The following is a 19,344-nucleotide window of genomic DNA, read 5'->3' on the forward strand; positions in this document are numbered from 1 at the left end:
TTGCTCATATATTGGGTAATAAATGACCACCGCCTCTTACCCAATTTTACTTTGCCCAAATTTTTGTTTGCTCATATGCTGAGTAATAATTACCCATCACCACTTACCCGATTTTACTTTGCTCAAATTTTTGTTTGCTCATAATTGGGTAATAATTGACCACCGCCCCTTACCCAATTTATTTTGCCCATATTTGTGTTTGCTCATATGCTGAGTAATAATTACCCATCACCACTTACCGAATTTTACTTTGCTCAATTTTTGTTTGCTCATACATTGGGTACTATTTGACCAACGCCTGTTACCCAATTTCACTTTGCGCCTTTTTTTGTTTGCTTATATAGGGTAGTAATTGACCACCGCCTTTTACCAAATATATTTAGCTCAATTTTCTTTAGCTCACAATATGCTGTGTAAATATTGCTATGAAAAATTGAAATTATCTCTCCTGTAATTGTAACCATTTACTTCTATTTTAAAATTATAATAACAGAGTGTTGAAGCGACGATGAATTTGTGCGAGTTTGATGCTGAAAGAGTCCAAGATTTATCTTTTGTGAAAACTGAGCCATCTTAACCATGTAGGCCTATAGAGTTACATAATCTACGTTAATAATATTAATGGAACGTACACGCTATCATCGTCAATTATGCGCATGCGTAAATGGCAGTGGAAACCTTCGATGGGGACTAGACTTACGTTTAACCAGACTTGGGTAAAGTTTGCCTGGTATTGGTCTTGGGGTAGCGCGCACATGGCCTGGTCGCTCGCGATCAGCATGCCATGCGCAGTACTATTTCTATTTACTCGGTATAGCCGGCGCGGCCGTCCCGGCCCGGGAGCTCGAGCTATATGATACACCAACGTAACTAGCAGCCTGTACGTACGTACGTATACGCATCATATCGGAGTCTTGCATGCTAGAGCCTGAGGGTCTAAAAATGGAGCTCGACAACTGCTGCGGAGATAGTTCAAGTGAAGATGGGTTCATAGACCCTCTCACCAAAATCGTTCAAAGGTGGGGATGTCCGTCAGTGTTAAAGATACTAGAAGGTACGTTCACATCTTATTGAGATTAGAAGTTTAGAACATGATCAACAGGTACTTGCTGTAGACTTGTTCCCATATCCATAACACATGGGCAACATGTAGACTAGTTCTATATGCCTCAGCAATGGTTAATGAATACGCTTCAATTCAATTGGTCTATTAAACTTTGCCTCAAATTTGCTCTTTTAATGCATGTGTTACTAATCCAAACTAATATTTGATTGATATAGATATCAAATTCAAATTGTACTGTTTCCATGAATTTTAGATCACAAATGAATATTTAAAAATATTTTGTTCAAGATTTTACAAAACCCAAAGGCCAAAACCCGGATTTCTGTGCTGTTTCCTGCTACAATACATACATAACACAATACCCTCCATTTTCTATGGATCATGGGCTGTATGGGGTCCAATCACAGAACTCTTAAATACGTATTTAAGAGTTCTGTGGGTCCAATACATTGGACCACATACTTGTAGGTGTGTACCCAGATAGTATTACAGTACGTGGGACTGGTGTAATTTTGAACAATTATCTCTGTTATCTGAAATTGGTATTACTATTACTAGATCTAGTCTAGGTCTAGATCTAGATCTAGGCCTACTTATATTTAATAATCAACACTGAACTGAATGATTCATCAGAAAATTGAAGTTGTCAAATAATGTACAATTTTATGAACATTATTTTGTGGAAGATCATCTTTCATTTTCCTGTAGATCTAGAAGTCTAGATTTCAAAAAGTGAGACAATTTTTCTTGCCCATTGCCATGTTAAGGATTTTGCCCTTTCATTTTCTACAGGACTTTGAAATCCAAACACTCTAAAAAAATGTTGGGCAAGTGCCCAATTTTTACCCAACATGAGGGCACTTATGTGTCCGACTAACTATTGGGTAAATTAAAGATTTTGCATGATTTACCCAGTGTTGGATGAAAAGAAAATACCCAACTTTTAACCAACAAAATTTACCCCAATAGGAAATTCACCCAATTCTCACCATAATGTGTAGTATATTCGACACTAGTTGGGCAAATTATTTCATCAGTAACTACATGGTTGGTAGAAAATAACCCAATTATTGGACAAAAATGACCAACTTTAATTTGCCCAAAAATATTACCCAATTATTTCATCGGTAACTACATGGTTGGTAGAAAATAACCCAATTGTTGGACAAAATTTGCCCAACATCAGTTTTACCAAGTAACACCTACCCAACTTATTTCTGACCTTTTATTAGGTAACTTCATACAGTAAATGGTTGGGAGAAATTATTTGACAAAAACGCGCCAAACTTTGATTTGCCCAGTAACATCTGCCTAACTTTGTTTTACAGAGCATAGACTCTACATCCTCTTGGTTTTAAATGGGGCTATTAATTATGTGCTATTGCGATATTCCTTGTCACAACTAAAAGGCAGTTGACCCACATTTTAGCCCATATTAATAGCCTAATTCAAAACCAAGAGGCTGTGGTGGTTTTCGAAATTGCAGTGACCTCGCTGTAGTACACGAATGGGCACAATTTTTAACATGGGTACATTTTTTCTCATTTAAACAAATCTTTTTCTGAAAATAATTTTTAAATATGGAAAAATTACAGATGCTTAAGCCACCAAATTATGCCCACAAAATTGTACACTATTTTACTACATGTCCAGATTTCAATGAAATCATTAGAACCGATGGACGGATTACCATCCAAACTTGGGACATGTACATGTATCTTGCAAGTTGCAAAGCCAACGAACCGATTCGATTTTGGGATGGAGGTGCACATGGAGGAAGGACATTCGTTAGTACAGGATTAACTGTCCTATTTTGCTTCATATCAGTGAAATGTTCCAGCACATGCATTTTTTTTAATGTTTCACACCACTGAACAATAAGCTGTACAAAAGAATTATTAAACACCACAAATTATCTTTTCTAGGATAAACAATTGTCAGTTGCCTCTATTCAAGGTAACACACTATAATTTATATATGGTTGTATGGTACTGTAAGTGGCCTGTGAAAGGCTTGAGTGCTAGACTTTTTGAGAAACCCTGGTCAGATATAGCTAGGTTATTTGTCATACTAAAGCTGAGAAACATGGCTACTAATGCAGACAATATCATGGCAGCCGCAAAAGGTTGAAAAAAACAATTACCGGTATGGCAGTTTAAAGTTGAAGTAATAGGCATGACAGTGCACATGGAGAAGACACATATGATTATCAATGAATTAGTAATGTTAATTAACCAATCAGCATACATTGACCTCTATGCTAACTCTCAAATCATTCTGATTCATTTGGTAAGTTGAATGACTTTCTTTGAAATCAAATTCATTGCTGATGCAACTAATCTTTATACTTTAAATAGGCCCCTACATTGTTAAAAATTAGGCACAATTTGACTAAACTAAGGTGATTACTAGTATGACTTTAGAAAAGGTTTCCATTCTTAATTTGATTGTGTGGATGTTAATAACATCACCTGAAAATAAATAGCAATTAGTTGATACAATTCGCTAGTATGATCTAAAAGTAAGTTTTCTATACGAAGACCAAATTTTCGAGAAAATCGCATTTGAAAATTCAGATTTTCATAGACCCTTGTGGAATAAGAAAACATTGATTATGCGATTTATTCAAAATGGAAGATATTTTAGCTGGAACATGAGCAAATGTTTACAGCTTATCATTATCTAAAACATATACTTTTGTTTAATTTGCGCAACCATACGTGTGTTTGTGGTATTATATGAAAACAATCAGTTTATGCTGCACTAAGCCTTATTTATCAATCTCTCCCTCTTCTTCTCCAGAAAATGAAGTTGATGTGGAAACCCTTCCCCTTCTAAGTGAAAGTATAATCACATCCTTCATACCCAAGATTGGACCTCGATTGAAGTTTCTCGCTGGGTGGCGTGCAGAGGTAGGCCCTAGATGTGGCACAATATCTCACTATGGATAGTTACAGATGCTTTCAGTGTCTTGATTTAATTAGGGGGGATATTTCTTGCCTATTCCATCATTTAAAATACACACATACAACAACCAGGGGAAAAAATGTAAGTATAACATGCATGCAAGGGGCATGTAGACTAACATTTCGTACATTATCGGGATATAGAAAACATCTCATTTCAAAGCACGCTGCACGGATAAAGACGTCAAGCACAACTACAAAAGCAGTTCCAGATCACCAAAGTGAAACCTGTTATGAAGGATCTGTTCTAGGAAAGAATAACAACACTGAAGGGAATTTGGAACAACTGCACCAGGAAAAGGCATTGTTTGTTGGAGAAAGCAGTGAGCAGGAAGATGTCTCTTTTGAAACGCAAACAGAGAGACTACCTGATATTGCAGCAAAGTTTGTAGCAGAACTCAGGGCAAGGACTAATGTGCCTGCTTCACACACCAACAAGGTCATTCAAACCGCACAAGATTTGGTTATTTCTGTGTTACAAACTGTGCAACAGGATGTGATGGATATCTTAAGTGAGCCACAATATGCAGCTAACAGTGAGCTGAGATCTGATATACAAGATGTATTCGAGAATTCAAAGAATCCATTTTCAGAGCTCATGTCAGATACTCAACAGAAAAAATATTTCTCTGAGAAAGGTGATTTCATTCAGCCTTGTGAGGTGTTGTTGGGAACTTGCTTAAAACCAAAAATTGATCAAAAGACAGGTGATCCACTGCAAAGCACACAAAAAGAAACCTTTCAATATATACCACTAGCTGACACTATTAAACAATACTTAGAGCGACCAGGAGTAATGAACGCCATACTGTCTCAAAAAGGATCAAAAGATAATGATGTTTTGTATTCATTCAAAGATGGTCACTATTATAAAAGGCAGGAAGCTACTGCTAGACAAGACTGTGAATTCTTAGTGCCTCTGTTGTTGTACAATGATGAGTTTGAGACAGCCAATCCGCTTGGGTCAAAACGCGGCAAACACAAGGTAAGTGCCTTTTATACAAGTGCGTTATCCCTTCCCAGGAAATACCAGGCTAGGCTGGAAAATATCATGCTCACAGCTATGATCACATCTCCGCTTTTGAGTAAATATGGCATCTCAGAAGTTTTGAAGGTAATCAAGGATGATCTGCAGCAGATGTGGACTGATGGACTCACTATCAAGTGCAAAGAGTTTGAGGGTAGGGTCAAACCCTACTTATTCCAAGTTGTAGGGGACAATCTTGGCATTCATGCCATGCTGGGATGTACAACCTGTTTCCGTGCCAACTATTACTGTAGATTCTGTAGAGGCCATCGCTCGTTGCTTCAGAAACAGCCAAAAGAGGATGCCCAATATCTCCGTGATGAAATAAACTATGATACAGATCTTCAAAAGCCCTTGTCAGAATCTGGCTTGAAGCATGCAACAGTTTTGAATTAATTGCCTTACTACCATTCCACCCAAAACTTATGTCCAGATGTAATGCATGATTTTACAGAGGGAGTCTTGCCCCTGGAAATGCACCTTGTTTTGAGTAAACTTGTTCAGAAGGGTTTCATAACACTGGATGAGGTGAACAGTAGAATATCCTCATTCAATTTTGGCTTTGTGGACCGCAAAAACAGACCAAGCCCAATCAGGCAGGCATCACTGAAGAATCCATATTCTGCCAGTGGACATGCAGACATCAGCACAGATGACGTGCCTTGCATACAACATCCCTCTCATGTTAGGAGACAAGATTGATGAGATGTGTGATGAGTGGGAACTCTTACTGTCAATCATTGACATCTTCAAAATCGTTATGAGTCCCAGTATCAGTAAGTCTGCCATCTATGTCCTGAAGGCAATGATTGATGATCACCACAGGCTCTTCATGCAGCTCTTCCCTGAAGCTAGTCTAACTCCGAAGCAGCACTTTCTTGTGCATTACCCACGTGCACTGAAACACCTTGGGCCACTGACCCAGTATTCAGCATTGCGTTTTGAAGCAATGCACAGACCTTTCAAGCAGATTGCCAGTGTATCTTGCAACTACCAAAACATTGTCAAAACATTGGCTAACAGATACCAAATGGCACGGTGCTACAGGTCAGTATCAAATCAGTCACTGGATAGCCAAGATATCAATGTGTCACAGCAAGCTGCAGCAATGCTTGGTGATCTACTTGATGATGAGGCACTTTGCAAAAAAATTAACTGTGGAAGGGGAACCGAAGTTACAGTTGCTGGGAAAGTGGACATTCATGGATATGAGTTCCGGGCAGGTGTTGATGTACTTCTATATTGGACTGATGATGATGGACCCACGTTTGGACGTGTTCAGCATATTGTAGTGGTGCAAGAAAAGTTGTATCTGCTCCTTCGGCTGTATCAGACCTTGTACTTCAACAGACATGTTGAAGCATTTGCAGTACAGGTGGGCAGAGAGGAAGCACAAGCTGCTGTTGAATGGTGTGACCTGTTTGATCACAGGCCAGTCAATGCTGTCCAGTCCTATAGTGGAAGAGGGCGCTGCTTGTATATTGTGGTGCACCATTCATTCATCTAGGAACAAGAAGGTACGTGTAGGCAACCCGTTGCAAGCAAGTGATATATTTTTACAACTAGACATTACAGGTGCACTTGCAAATTTTGTCTTAGAGAACAGAACCAAAACAAAGCAAAAGAAAGAAACTGTTATTCCAATTACAATTATATCTATGAATCAGTTCTTAGTGTATCATTCTACACATTTTGATTGAAAAAATAGCTAAGAAGCTAACCTTGATCGATCTGTACTGACTTGCTAACAAATTTTGATTATTCCAATGAAAATTTTACAGTAAATATCTGGTTTGAATTTTTTAACTCGTTATTAACTTCATTGTTTCTGTATCTGAAAATGTGTCTGTTATATTTGCATTCATTCATATTATGTTGTAATTTCTTAAATGTACCATGACTCATGCCAAGTTTTTCTAGCATATGTACTTCATTGAGGCCCCGGAAATGTGCTATTTTTTACCAATGCATGTTCCTGCCTAAAGTGAAAGTTCCTAACTGGATATTATTATATTATAGATGTACTGAAGAAGCTTCGGCTCATGAGTGACCACTTTTCAATTATGGGTTTGCTTTAAATAGGACAAGGGTACAGAAACAGTGAGAATGATTTTCCCCTTCAAGGAATAAACTTGATACTAAAGTCTAACCTGGGGCTGTTTGTGTCATTAATAATGTAAAAAATAATCAGTCATTTACATGTACATTGAAAGTTCAATTATTTTTCATTTATTTATTGTAGTATCATGCTGCAAATCAACAAAGCATGGAACAAGCATCAACGTCGACAAGAAGCCCATCAGTGTTCTCCTTAGATGACTGCTCAGATCTCTCTTGTGTAACAGGAAGTGAGTGGAGTCCCAGACAAAGCCCTTCCCAGCCCAGTTTGGATACGCCACTTTACGACTCCCCAGAATCCAAGAGTCCTGATCAACATCCTCCCCTGAAACGGGTCAAGAAAGTGCATTTCGTAAGTTTATGTATATAGTGGGCTGATACAATTGAAGAGTGGGCATGTCGAGTCACCATCATTCATCAGTTTTTATGCCTCCAACACATAAGGGTGCCGGAGGCATTATGTCTTGGAGTTATCTGTCTGTCAGTATTTCTGACAAGCAGCAGGGCTCAAAGGTGAAAGGTCAGTTCAAAGGTTATTCAAGTTTTTACTAAAAATACCATTTTATTTCTACATCTGCAGAATGGCTAGTGATATGATTTGGTAGGTACATTTTGGTATGAATGAATAAAGGAATGTTATGGAAAATGTTTGGTTGGGGTTATGGGTTTTAAGCTAGTCTAAGGTCAGTTTCAAGGTTTCATTGAAATTTTTTATCAGAACAAAGTTTGCAAGGAATGCCCAGTGAGTGATTTATGATGGGCTTATTGTAGGAGGTCGGACAGCCAGAGATATACCCACCGACTGCATGCTGTCACATTTCACTTGTTTATTCTGAATTTACTGATCTTTAAAAAAAAAATCCTTTATCTGTTGCAGAACATTGCTTGTATATTGAGAGAGACCACCATGGGAAGAGCAGCATTAAGGAACATCAATGCTACAAATCTCTGCAGCAAAAGGGACCGGCATACTGTTGTGGATATGTTGACTCAGTACCTGATACGGGAGTATGGTACCAAGCCAAGCTCATTTGTGAAGGCATCAATGGCCCATGCCATTGTGACAAGCTTTCCTTTCTTAAAAGATCCAGAATCTCCACTTGGCTATGTAAGTCCTGTCCATGAATTGCTTTCCTTAATATATGTGACCTCAGGTATGGCTCAGATCACCACTTTTTTCTGGACTGATTTATGGATTGATTCTTACCACAGCGGGCATTTATTACTTGGAGGTGCCTTAATTCTTAGGTTGTCCATCCATACCTCCATCTGTCCCTACCCCATAGACCCCATTTACAAGAAAGTGAAATTTTATGAGAAGTTTCTGTTTGAGCCAGAAGCAATAAGCTACTTTAAGGTCTAAATCAAATAAATTATGTGTTTATGCAATAACTTTTGGAATACTGGATCATATTATTTTGTGTAACTTGCTATGAAGCTTCCTCAATTTTGTTATTCTTGTATTTATTATATTGGAGATGCTCAATCAATTGCATGTTGTATCACATTATCACAAGCATTATAAGAGCATCTTTGGCAATAGTAAATTTGACAGTAGACAGGCCTGAAAAGCTTACAAATAATGAAAAGCTAATATGGCATCAATCACTAAATCGTGCAATATTTTTGTTTATTTTTACCACTTGTTTATAAGTTATATTATCCAGTAATGACACATCTCTTAATATTTAGACTTTTGTCTGCATGCCATTGAGTAATGGATATTCACAGAATTATCCATCATTCACTTTGTTTTTGCAATGACTTGATGACATTGCTGGAATATAACAGTGTGCAGTTAGAAATAGGTACTTAAGAGGACAAACCTTGTTATTGCAAACACTGACATATGTAACAAAATATGTAAATGTACAGTTTACACTGGAATTTTATTGTGCTTTTATTTGATTATTATTAATGTTTAACAAATGTTGTTGAGCATTTCTGTTTTTGAAGTTGAATTATGAAGGAATTTTAATTTATTTGAGCAGGAGGCCTGGTACTGCGTGGGGGCCAAGGGACGGCCAGCAACAGGCTACCTGGAGGAGCATCTGAGGTATGTCAGAAAAAAGGAGAAGTCCCTGAGGGTACCAGTAGCTGAAGACGAGGCAGAGTCTCAAAAGCAAGGTATTCTGGCTACTTTTTCATATAGTTAAAGTTATGAGTTATTCAGATCCGTCTGATGAAGTCATGCTGTGCCATAACAAACTGGTGGGGCATGAGCAATGCCAACTAAAACCCCCCTTCCAATACAATCATCAAAAACTTGTTGATACATGCTAATTGTTGATTGTTCTGTTGCATTATATCCAGGAGATACTGATCTTGAGTCTGTGAACGATGATAACATCACGACAATGGAAGAATGGCTGCGTAACAACAAGGAGCCAGAGGACATGGTGAAGGACTACATGAAACAAACAGCAACAAAAAGACATGACTGGATCAAGAGAAGTGACTGTTGTGTGAAGAACATTCTTACCACATATCCCAGACTTCTCGATGCTGGAATGGTATGTGGACCTTGATTTTTCTTCTGCATGTGACAAGAAAGGACATTAAATTAAACTAGAGTCGCATGTTTTGAGAAGTAACTTTTTTGTTTTTTGGTTGCATGGGCAGGTTTACTTTAGCAGTCTCCTTAAAGGGATCGTTTAACAATCTGAGATACACGGTCCTACAGAAATCGTGCATCCCTATTGAACCGATAATTGTTAGTGTGTACCATTCAAATCCTTGCAAAATGGTAAAGAGAAGATGCAAATGAAAGATATCCTACCTTTCATCTGGCTTCTATAACTATCCTAACAATTACAGATTGAAGGAGATTTTGCAGAATTGTTCCCAGAGAAAGCAAACGCACTGTACCAGAAGTGGCCCACATTCTGTAACAAAGTAGTGGACTTCACCGAGAAAACTGGCAACTGGAGAAGTGCAAGAGCCGAATTCGAAAACATTCATGACCCTGGGAAACTCAGTCTTGGTATGTGGTGTCAGAATACACATTTGACAGTATTAGTGAAAATGACTTGAGAGAAAGTCAAAAGAATTTATTTCAATTACACTATATGATGTTTATTTTTGTGGCCAGGACCAAACATTGAGTCTAATATCCCCCCTGTAAGGAATTGAACTGAAATAAATAAAAGTGCTCTGAAACATATAATACATGTACAACATATGATAAAAACATGATTCCATGACAAAGGTTTAGCATACTTTTACTTGCTTGTTTTGTTTGTTTGCTTTTTGGGGTGGGGATGGTGGTTTAAAGCTCATTGGGAAGGCTATGCTGAAGTTTGTGCAATTTTGATTTCTTTACTAAGAAAGCTGAGCTCCAAATTACTGACTGACATTTACGTTGAGTGATTTTACCCATATTTGTAGAAAATAATTGTTGTATTCGACCGTTTTTTTTTAATTTGCTGTATATAACTGTACATTTTGTAAGATGTTCCATAATTGACCTGTTTGCTGTTGCACCTTTTCTTCATATGTAATTGGGACTTAATTACTTAACTCTTTCATTGTTTCCCTCTTTTTAGAGGAAAAGAGCAATCTTGGATTCTACATGCTCCCAGTCTTGTTCCGAGGAAGGAAAGATTCCAAGAGAGGAACGTACACCACTGCAGAAACATTGTCGTCCTTCATTGACGTTCAACCAGTAAGTATATGTGCTGGGGAGGTGGTAAAGTAATGACATGTAAGGCATATATTTTGGTTTGTGTTTAAAATCTTGCCATAGTAATCATATTTCATTACAAACAAATTCAATAGTTAATTTGTTAAGAGTTTCAAACCTAGGACAACTGATGAAATTGAGGTTGAAATGCAATACCTATGTTCTTACCAGATAAGGCATTGCCATAACATTTTATTTGTGTAAAACTTGAAAAGCAACCATTTTCAAGTTCCTAGTAATGGGCACGCTGGTCCCCAAGGAGGCCCTGCAGGGGCAACACTAGGCGCTTTAATCTTAATAAGTCAGTTCGTCATTATCTGTGGTACAACTACAAATGGCCTCAGATTTGTCATCACATCGCATTTCACTCATGAATGCAAGCAAGTCCTTTAACTTGCAAATGACATGTGAAAAATGCATGCTTATATTAACAGGCTGTATATGCCTTCCAGCTTAGTTGATGTAATGCTCTGAACGTGACCAGTTTGGGTACAGTTGACCTTTGCCGCAGGGATATTTAAGAATACCCAGTAATGTTTTGATGGGACAGGGATGAACATGCATAAACAAATTTGGGTGTCCTGTAGGTGATTGTGGATTCATAAGCAGAAGCATTCGACAAGCATCAAATATATATATATCAATCCATATAATTACAAATGATTTCTTCTTGATTTCTCTTTGGACTACAGGAGGTTCTCGACATCCAGACTTATGTTGATAACATTGATGAAGCAGTCAGGTCACAGCCATTTGTTGTTGTGCGTGGGAACATTCTCACACCAATACAGACGTACGTCGTAGTAGAGAGGAGGATACTTCCTGCCGCAACACTGCTTAAAGCAGTCGACTTGTGCTTTAAGGCACTTTATGTGATGGATATCGAATATCAGCCGCAAAGCTGTTCTGTTTGGAAATTTCTCCAGATTGTGGTGTTCCAGTTTACCGATGGGGAGCATCTTACACCAAAGCTGCGGGAGGTCCGAGCCTTCATGAACATGCCATAAGCCATCATGATGTGTTCACGCCAAGGATGATTACTGGTGATATATTTCCTACAGATGAAACTGACACATCATCGTTTAGCACATTTTGGCTACTTGAACCAGTTTATTTTGGGAGAAAAAAAACTGGAAAAAAGTATTATTTTGGACAAAATAACCTTAAAGACAAACTGTTATGAGTTGGATTCAGCACATTATTTTACATAATTTATACATGTTTGTGTAAGACTGAAGATTTGAGGGTGGGGTGAGGATCGCTGAATAATATAAAAAAAAGAGTGAATTTATACACAGCAGAAGTCTTTGTGTACATTTTAAAAATGATAAAGGCCTAATTGTTTTATCCCAATCATTGCTTAACATCCCCACCTTGAAAGTTTAAGAAAACAAATGAATATATGCCAAGTATAAATACAAAACATATTATTGGCTATAAATCTTTTGCACTGGCGTATACAAATGCTTATCGTGTTTGGTTTTAATCCCAAGAGTACTGTTTCATAACTCGTACATCAAAATGATATATTTCTTCATAAAACATGAGCTATGATATTTTCTGCGTTTAAAACAGCAAGTGGGGTATATGATTGTAAATTACATATACCATTAATTTTCATGTAATGTGTATCGTCCATTGACCCTACGCTGAACTCTCTGCTGAATGGACTGCATGCATTAATTTACATCGCGCAAAGCAGAAGTAGAGAAGTCAACATTTTCATCTACATTTTGCAAAATTGTATTGATATTATTGATAATATCAATAAAATCAATCAAACTGAGTATAGCAGGTAGGGTCAATTGATTTTTGTTGTCTTTAATCTAATCAAAAAGTTATAGTAGGCAGTGTGTATCCTTGTTATTTGATCAGTACCTGTTCACCATCACAGATAGCCAAACTTTCATGTGGTACTTCTGCACATGTCAAATAATCTAGAGGGATTTGAATTTATTTCCTCTTTTGTTTTCACTTCAAAAAAATGTGTGCATGTGTAACACTCTAAGGCAGAGTATTGGTGTGTCAGGATAAATGAACACTATGCCACACCCACAAAATATATATGATGCACATATTCATGTATGAAATCAGAGTACATGGGATACATACAGTGTACATCAAAGTTGTCATGCTGCACCAAAAGGGGCTATATTTGCATTTACTTTTTTTAAAAGATTGTATTTTTTTCACCAAAAATTGTAATGTTGTAGTTGATGTTAACAAGTTTTGTTTTTACGTTTCTGATGAAAACAACAACATGTGTTTACTGTGTATGTTATTTGTGTTTCAGTTAAGCAATTATTACCCTTTAGATGAGAAAAAGAGTTGAGCAAATAGATGTTATGGAAAAAATGTTGAGCAATGATTATCCAACAGACGAATTAAAGAGTTGGGCAAATGGATATTGTGGAGAAATAGTTGAGCAATTATTACCCAATAGATGGTTGTTTTGATAGTTGGGCAAATGGATATTGTGGAGAAATAGTTGAGCAATTATTACCCAATAGATGGGTGTTTTGATAGTTGGGCAAATGGATATTGTGGAGAAATAGTTGAGCAATTATTACCCAATAGATGGGTGTTTTGAGAGTTGGGCAAATGGATATTGCGGAGAAATTGTTGAGCAATTATTATCCAATAGATGGTTGTTTTGAGAGTTGGGCAAATGGATATTGCGGAGAAATTGTTGAGCAATTATTACCCAATAGATGGGTGTTTTGAGAGTTGGGCAACTGGATATTGCGAAGAAATTGTTGAGCAATTATTACCCAATAGATGGGTGTTTTGAGAGTTGGGCAAATGGATATTGTGGAGAAATAGTTGAGCAATTATAACCCAATAGATGGGTGTTTTGATAGTTGGGCAAATGGATATTGTGGAGAAATAGTTGAGCAATTATTACCCAATAGATGGGTGTTTTGATAGTTGGGCAAATGGATATTGTGGAGAAATTGTTGAGCAATTATTACTCAATAGATGGGTGTTTTGAGAGTTGGGCAAATGGATGTTGCAGAGAAATTGTTGAGCAATTATTACCCAATAGATGGGTGTTTTGATAGTTGGGCAAACTGGGAGTTGGGTAAAAACTGGTTGGGCATTTAATTAACCAACATTAAACTTACTCAAAAGTTGGGCAAATAGAAGGTTGGGCAATATCTAACTGGGTAAAATTGGTTGGGCAAGAAATTACCCAACTGAAAATATAACCAACTGTTAGGCAATTGTAGAGTTGGGTAAAATATGATGGGTCACCAACTGATGGGCAATTTAATTTGCCCAACCACATAGCAAACTGATTACCCAACATCAGTTGGGCAGATTTTAACCAATAGTTGTGTGGACCGTATGTTGCTCAGTGTTGGTTAAAAGTTGGGCATTTTTTTGCCCAACTATTTTAAGTGTGTATAGCCCTAAAGTCGATTTGACAACCAATATTCGTTTTTTTCCCACTTGAAGACATTTTCAAGCCCCACCTTTTTTAGGGAAGTTCTAAATTAGTATTATCTTTCAAATGCAGTTGGAATTTAACTTTTTCACTTTTTTGGCCTGCAAATGGGACATAGTACCTTTAAACTCATCTGAAGATTAAAAAAAAAATCCAGATTAAATAAGTTTGATGCATTGTAGAATAGCATTTGAATCCGTCCTGTATGTAGGAGGGCATAATGGATTTCACGCAGCTGAGCAGGATTTCTACGCGTTAACCATATCCTTCGCGGCATTTTTTCTTTCATGGTTTAAGCTAGACTGAATTCAATTTGTAGCGATCGCACTTATCTCTTCGAACATGCGGATTGAAATCCCTTTTTATCTTTAGGCTTTGTGTCATGGAGCTCCATCGCTGCCAACCTGTCTGTTTATATTATATTTGTCTGTTATTTGTTATAAAAAATGCCAAATAAATTAATAATGATAATGATAATAACCTCGCAAACATAATAAAATAGCTGAAAGAGACTTTTGTTATACTTTTAAGTAGGGACAAAGATAGCGGAATAGTGCGAAAATTGAGATGTAAATTTGAAAGAGAAGTAATTGATTACTATTCCTCCAACAGCAACAACAAAAAAGCACGATAAACACTAATATTTTTTCCTCTTACTTGTCTTCTTTGTCATCATCATCATCATCATCATCATCATCTCATCTTTATATTTTTCTTTGTGATCTTCATCTTGTTCTTCTTTTTTTTTTGTCTTTATTATTATTCCATCTTCTTCTGCCACTTCTTGTCTTTTTCCATTCCTTCTTCGTCTTACTATTATTATTATTCTTCTCCTCATCTGCTATGTCTACATCTTTAAACCTCACCTTTAAACATCATCCTCAGCTCCTTTTCTCTTCATTTCTCTCATCTATACTCTATATCTATTCATAGTTTTTCCTGTCAAAGATTATTAAAGGTGCTTTGTTAAAATTTGATGAATGCTCTGTCCTATATATTATCCTCCTAACGCAAAGAAGACCATAGTAAATTTTATCATAATTTTGTCAGAAGCGACCGGTTACACCTTTCTTGAGGCCGAGCTAGAAGCCTTTTCAGGTCATGATTAAATCATAGTCGATTCATCAGGTCTCATTTAGGTCTTGTTAACACCGCTCGCTTGATTGACCGTCAATAATTCAACAGCATGATACCCTTTCCATCGCTGCATGCTGTTCCCCGCACCCTTACCCCTCATTTACACTACCAACCTTTATTGTATAAGAATCGTATATCGGTTCACCAATTAAGCAATGTTGTAATGGTATGAAGGTCATGTAAACAAACGTCGTATACTGAAACGAATGTTAAGCATCGTTTCGAAAGGGAACTCGTCCGCATAACTGGGCGGGGCTTATCCGTGAGTACTCACTGATGATTGGATAACTGTCGTGTCAATTAGTCTTGTTAAGATAAGTTTCTTTATACGTGTTTAGTATAATTGAAATTGCAACAGAATTTCGTACTCATTTCCTGCTCACTGGCATTATGGTAAACAAAAGGTAAATGAAAGAGTACAGTAAATAAATTCAAATCGAAGCAGGAGGCGAAAAAACGGAAAGGAAATGTGTTGGAAACGCCCATGACACATTAGCACTAGTTACTGGAAGATTTAAGAAGAGAGTTAGTCATTGAAGGATATCTCGAACTACTTATCAATAAGTACAATTACGTATAGCATTTTGCCTTCTATACTAAAACATGTATAGAACGGTAGAACAGACAAAATGTATCGGTGAACTAGAATATATCTAGTATGGAACTCATTTAAAAACCGGCTGACGAAATTATACAATATTATATAGAACATGAACAATATACACATAGAAGGTAACGTACATTGAGTGATAGCAGATTGTCATTCATTGAGTCTGAACATGCTAGTCGGGTGACACAGTGCGTGTCTGTGCTCGTAACCATGGATACAAACTTGGCTCGTTTGCCTTATTGCCGCTGTTTATAATTGAGCATACATTCACCACAAATGTAGTTTACATTGATTATGATTGGGGGGGGGGTCTCGAAATTTGGAAATTTGACATTTTGTTTTAGTTGGGGGGGAGGTCACCTTTTTTAGGTCAACCATGGGCATAATTTTATAATTTTTTTATAATTAAAAAAAAAACACCAAAAAAAAACACCAAAGGGTCGGTTTTAGGGGGTTTTAGGGGGGTTTACACACATAAAAATACCAAAGGGAGGGGGGGTTCAACCCCCCCCTCCCCCCCCCCCCCCCCCCCCCCCCCCTGTGTACGCGCCTGGGCACATTTGTCTAGGTTTGAAATATTCTTAAATACAGATCTATCAAAAGTGTTCCGATATACAAAATAACCCATTAAATGATGGAGAACAGAAGATTCGTACTTTAAATCAAACAGTTTGTATTAATTCACGAATTTTCGACATACATTACGTCTTTATATATATGCATGTATATATGCATGATATATAATGTATATGATATCTCCGTTATATTCACCTCTCTCTCTCTCTCTCCCTCCCCCCTCTCTCTCTCTCTCTCGTCATGGCCTGTGACATTCATGGTTATATCTCCTGACTCTATCTTCAATTAGATAAGCAAATCATGCGAATCGTCGCACACCCACTACCTTCATCCTCTTCCCGACATTAAAGAACCACGTCACATCACAAACGATAATATGCCTGTCATATCTTTTTATCGAGATACTTGAAATTGTTAAATAGTGTTTTATCAGTCGTTTAGAACCGAGATCAATACAAATTGGAAACATGATACATAGATCTTTTTTTTTTCTCCTGGTGTTATATTAACTTTCATAGAAGTAGCAGCATCAGCAGTAATAATTTGATGTTGAAGTAGTATTAGGAGTAATAGTAGTACTTGTGGCGTGCGCCTGTAATCCAGCTAACAGTGGAAGTTACAAACTGATTCAGCCGAGGACGCAGGTTCGAAACTGAGTCACGTCTTTCGGATGGTGACGTTCAAAGTCGGTCCCCAGACGTAAATAATCATATCTGATTGATACACGTCTGTAAAACCCAAAACACACACACACACACACAGTAGTTGGAGGAGCAGCAGCAGCAGGAGTTGCAGTGGTAGTAATACACGTAACGTTTATTGTATTAGTGGTAATAGTAGTAGTAGCATTAATAGTAGAAGCAGTATTACTTGAAGTAGTAGAAGTAGCAGAAGAAGTAGTAGTATTAGCGGCAGTAGTTATAGTAGTAGTGATCCTGGGGTATTGGCAATGGTGATGATGTTATTTTTTTGCTGTTGTTGGTGGTGATGGTGATGGTGGTGGGGAGGGGGGAGCAGCGATGATGGTGTCGATAGTGCGGATGATGACGATGGTGCTGATGAGGATATTTGGAGTTGATAGTAATGATGATGGAATTGAGGCTGCACCTCGTGGTGGTGATTGATTCGGAAGATAATGTCGCTGGCCGTCGCTCTATATGGGAGGAGAGTGGTACTCATATTGGTTGTAAATGCATTGTGTTTAAGTAACAAATATGTTATTAATACATTGTTCCACAGCGTCAATGTGGGAGCTATCCCTTCAGTAAATGCAATTGAGACTTACATTTTTTTATTTTCCCCGGTATTTTTGAAGTTTCATGAGTCTCAGATTCACAGCTTGAACACATCAATGGCTTTAATGGCAGCTATTTTGGATCTATGCAAATTAGACATTGTTCCACAGTTTCAATGTTCTCTAACTTTAAGTATATTGTTATGAAAACGGTTCCTCAGTAAAAGCAGTTAAAAATGGAAAGTTTCGTTTATACACAACCAACCATGCAGTAAAATTCTGTATACCGAAAGGCTTAGCCTAGTTAGCAATGGCATTGTCGATGTTTATGAATAATTGATTATGCATTATACCTAACTGTTTTCTTGGCAGAAACCATCGAGATGCCATTGATAGCCGTTGCTCTAGTCGTTTCTGGAGTTACTCTAGGAACGGTGGCTGTTGTAGCGGGTGTGACCAAGTACTGCCGCGATTGTAATATTGGGAATCTTTGGGGACGACTTACAGGAAGACTAACGGATGATGAGAAGAAGATCTTAGTCAGGTCAGACTTCCAGGCAGCGTATCAGGTAAGATGTAGTGAAGCAAGAGATTCTCTTATTATCATACGACACATTATTTAAGTGTATTCAACGTACATGTGATCTGCATGAGCAGCTCCCCCCCCCCCCCCCACCCCCATCCCATCATCCCACTTTTTTAGACGGATGATATTCTTCTCCAACTGGTGACAGCACGACTTCCCTCGACTTCCTTCTTCGCCTTTCTTCTCTGTCTAACTCTCTCTCTCTCTCTCCCTCTCTCACTCTGTTTATGGTTCTTTCCTTGTCTCTTTCTCTCTCTCTCTCTCTTTATCTTTTCCAAACTATCTATCTATACATATATCTAGAATCGTGTATAGATCTGACTTTCTATTTATTTTGTTAAAAATCTATCTCTGTTTCTCTCTGCTCGTTCGCCTCCTCTCCCCCCCCCCCCCCCCCCCCCCTCTCCCTATTTCCCCTCCCCCTTCCTTCTCACTCCCTTCCTGTCTCCCATGTACCTTCTGTATGCAAACCGATGCCTATCCTTATATCACTTACAGGTGCATTTTATATGCATGTAAGGAAACCCCTGTAGTATGATGATTTCATGACCCAGTAAAATAATGTATATTATTAGCCCAGCATATCATACACCGACGGAGCGCTTTATCATAATGACGAGCTTAATATGATCATGTCAGGCTCGCGAGACATTTATATATGATGATAAAAGAATAAAGGGGTCAGGTAGAAGAAGAAGAAGAAAAGAAGAGGATGAAGAATAAAGAAGATGAATAAAGGAGAATGAAGAAGAATGGAGAAAACGAAGGACACGAAGGAGGAGGAGAAGAAGAAGAAGAAGAAGAAGACGGAGAAGAAGAAGAAGAAGAAGAAGAGGAAGAAGAAGACGGAGAAGAAGAAGAAGAAGAAGAAGAAGAAGAAGAAGAAGGAGAAGA

The 19,344-nt window shown here is 37.7% G+C and overlaps 1 protein-coding gene across 2 annotated transcripts; it reads left to right on the forward strand.

Annotated features, from left to right (window-relative positions):
* Nucleotides 1-238: 238 nt before the first annotated feature.
* LOC105438888 lies at nt 239-13,118 on the forward strand. Of its 2 annotated transcripts, XM_030987935.1 has the most exons (9): nt 239-1,054; nt 3,869-3,978; nt 7,302-7,529; nt 8,055-8,285; nt 9,169-9,304; nt 9,491-9,690; nt 9,995-10,160; nt 10,723-10,841; nt 11,552-13,118. In XM_030987935.1, the coding sequence occupies exons 1-9, from the start codon at nt 919-921 to the stop codon at nt 11,864-11,866; spliced, it is 1,641 nt and encodes a 546-aa protein (XP_030843795.1). In that variant the 5' UTR covers nt 239-918; the 3' UTR covers nt 11,867-13,118. The 2 variants fall into 2 exon arrangements, with proteins under 2 accessions (XP_030843795.1, XP_011665545.1); XM_011667243.2 differs by lacking the exons at nt 239-1,054; nt 3,869-3,978 and adding an exon at nt 5,703-6,576.
* The last annotated feature ends 6,226 nt before the right edge of the window (nt 13,119-19,344 follow it).

The sequence above is a fragment of the Strongylocentrotus purpuratus genome, unplaced genomic scaffold (assembly GCF_000002235.5).
Source record: "Strongylocentrotus purpuratus isolate Spur 01 unplaced genomic scaffold, Spur_5.0 spur5_scaffold_17, whole genome shotgun sequence".
NCBI classification, from domain to species: Eukaryota; Metazoa; Echinodermata; class Echinoidea; order Camarodonta; family Strongylocentrotidae; genus Strongylocentrotus; species Strongylocentrotus purpuratus.

Coding starts and splice junctions, on each gene's coding strand:
- LOC105438888 (XM_030987935.1), top strand. CDS start 919: ATGCTAGAGCCTGAGGGTCTAAAAATGGAGCTCGACAACTGCTGCGGA. Junction 8,286..9,168: donor CAGAATCTCCACTTGGCTAT/GTAAGTCCTGTC, acceptor TTATTTGAGCAG/GAGGCCTGGTACTGCGTGGG. Junction 10,161..10,722: donor CCCTGGGAAACTCAGTCTTG/GTATGTGGTGTC, acceptor CCCTCTTTTTAG/AGGAAAAGAGCAATCTTGGA.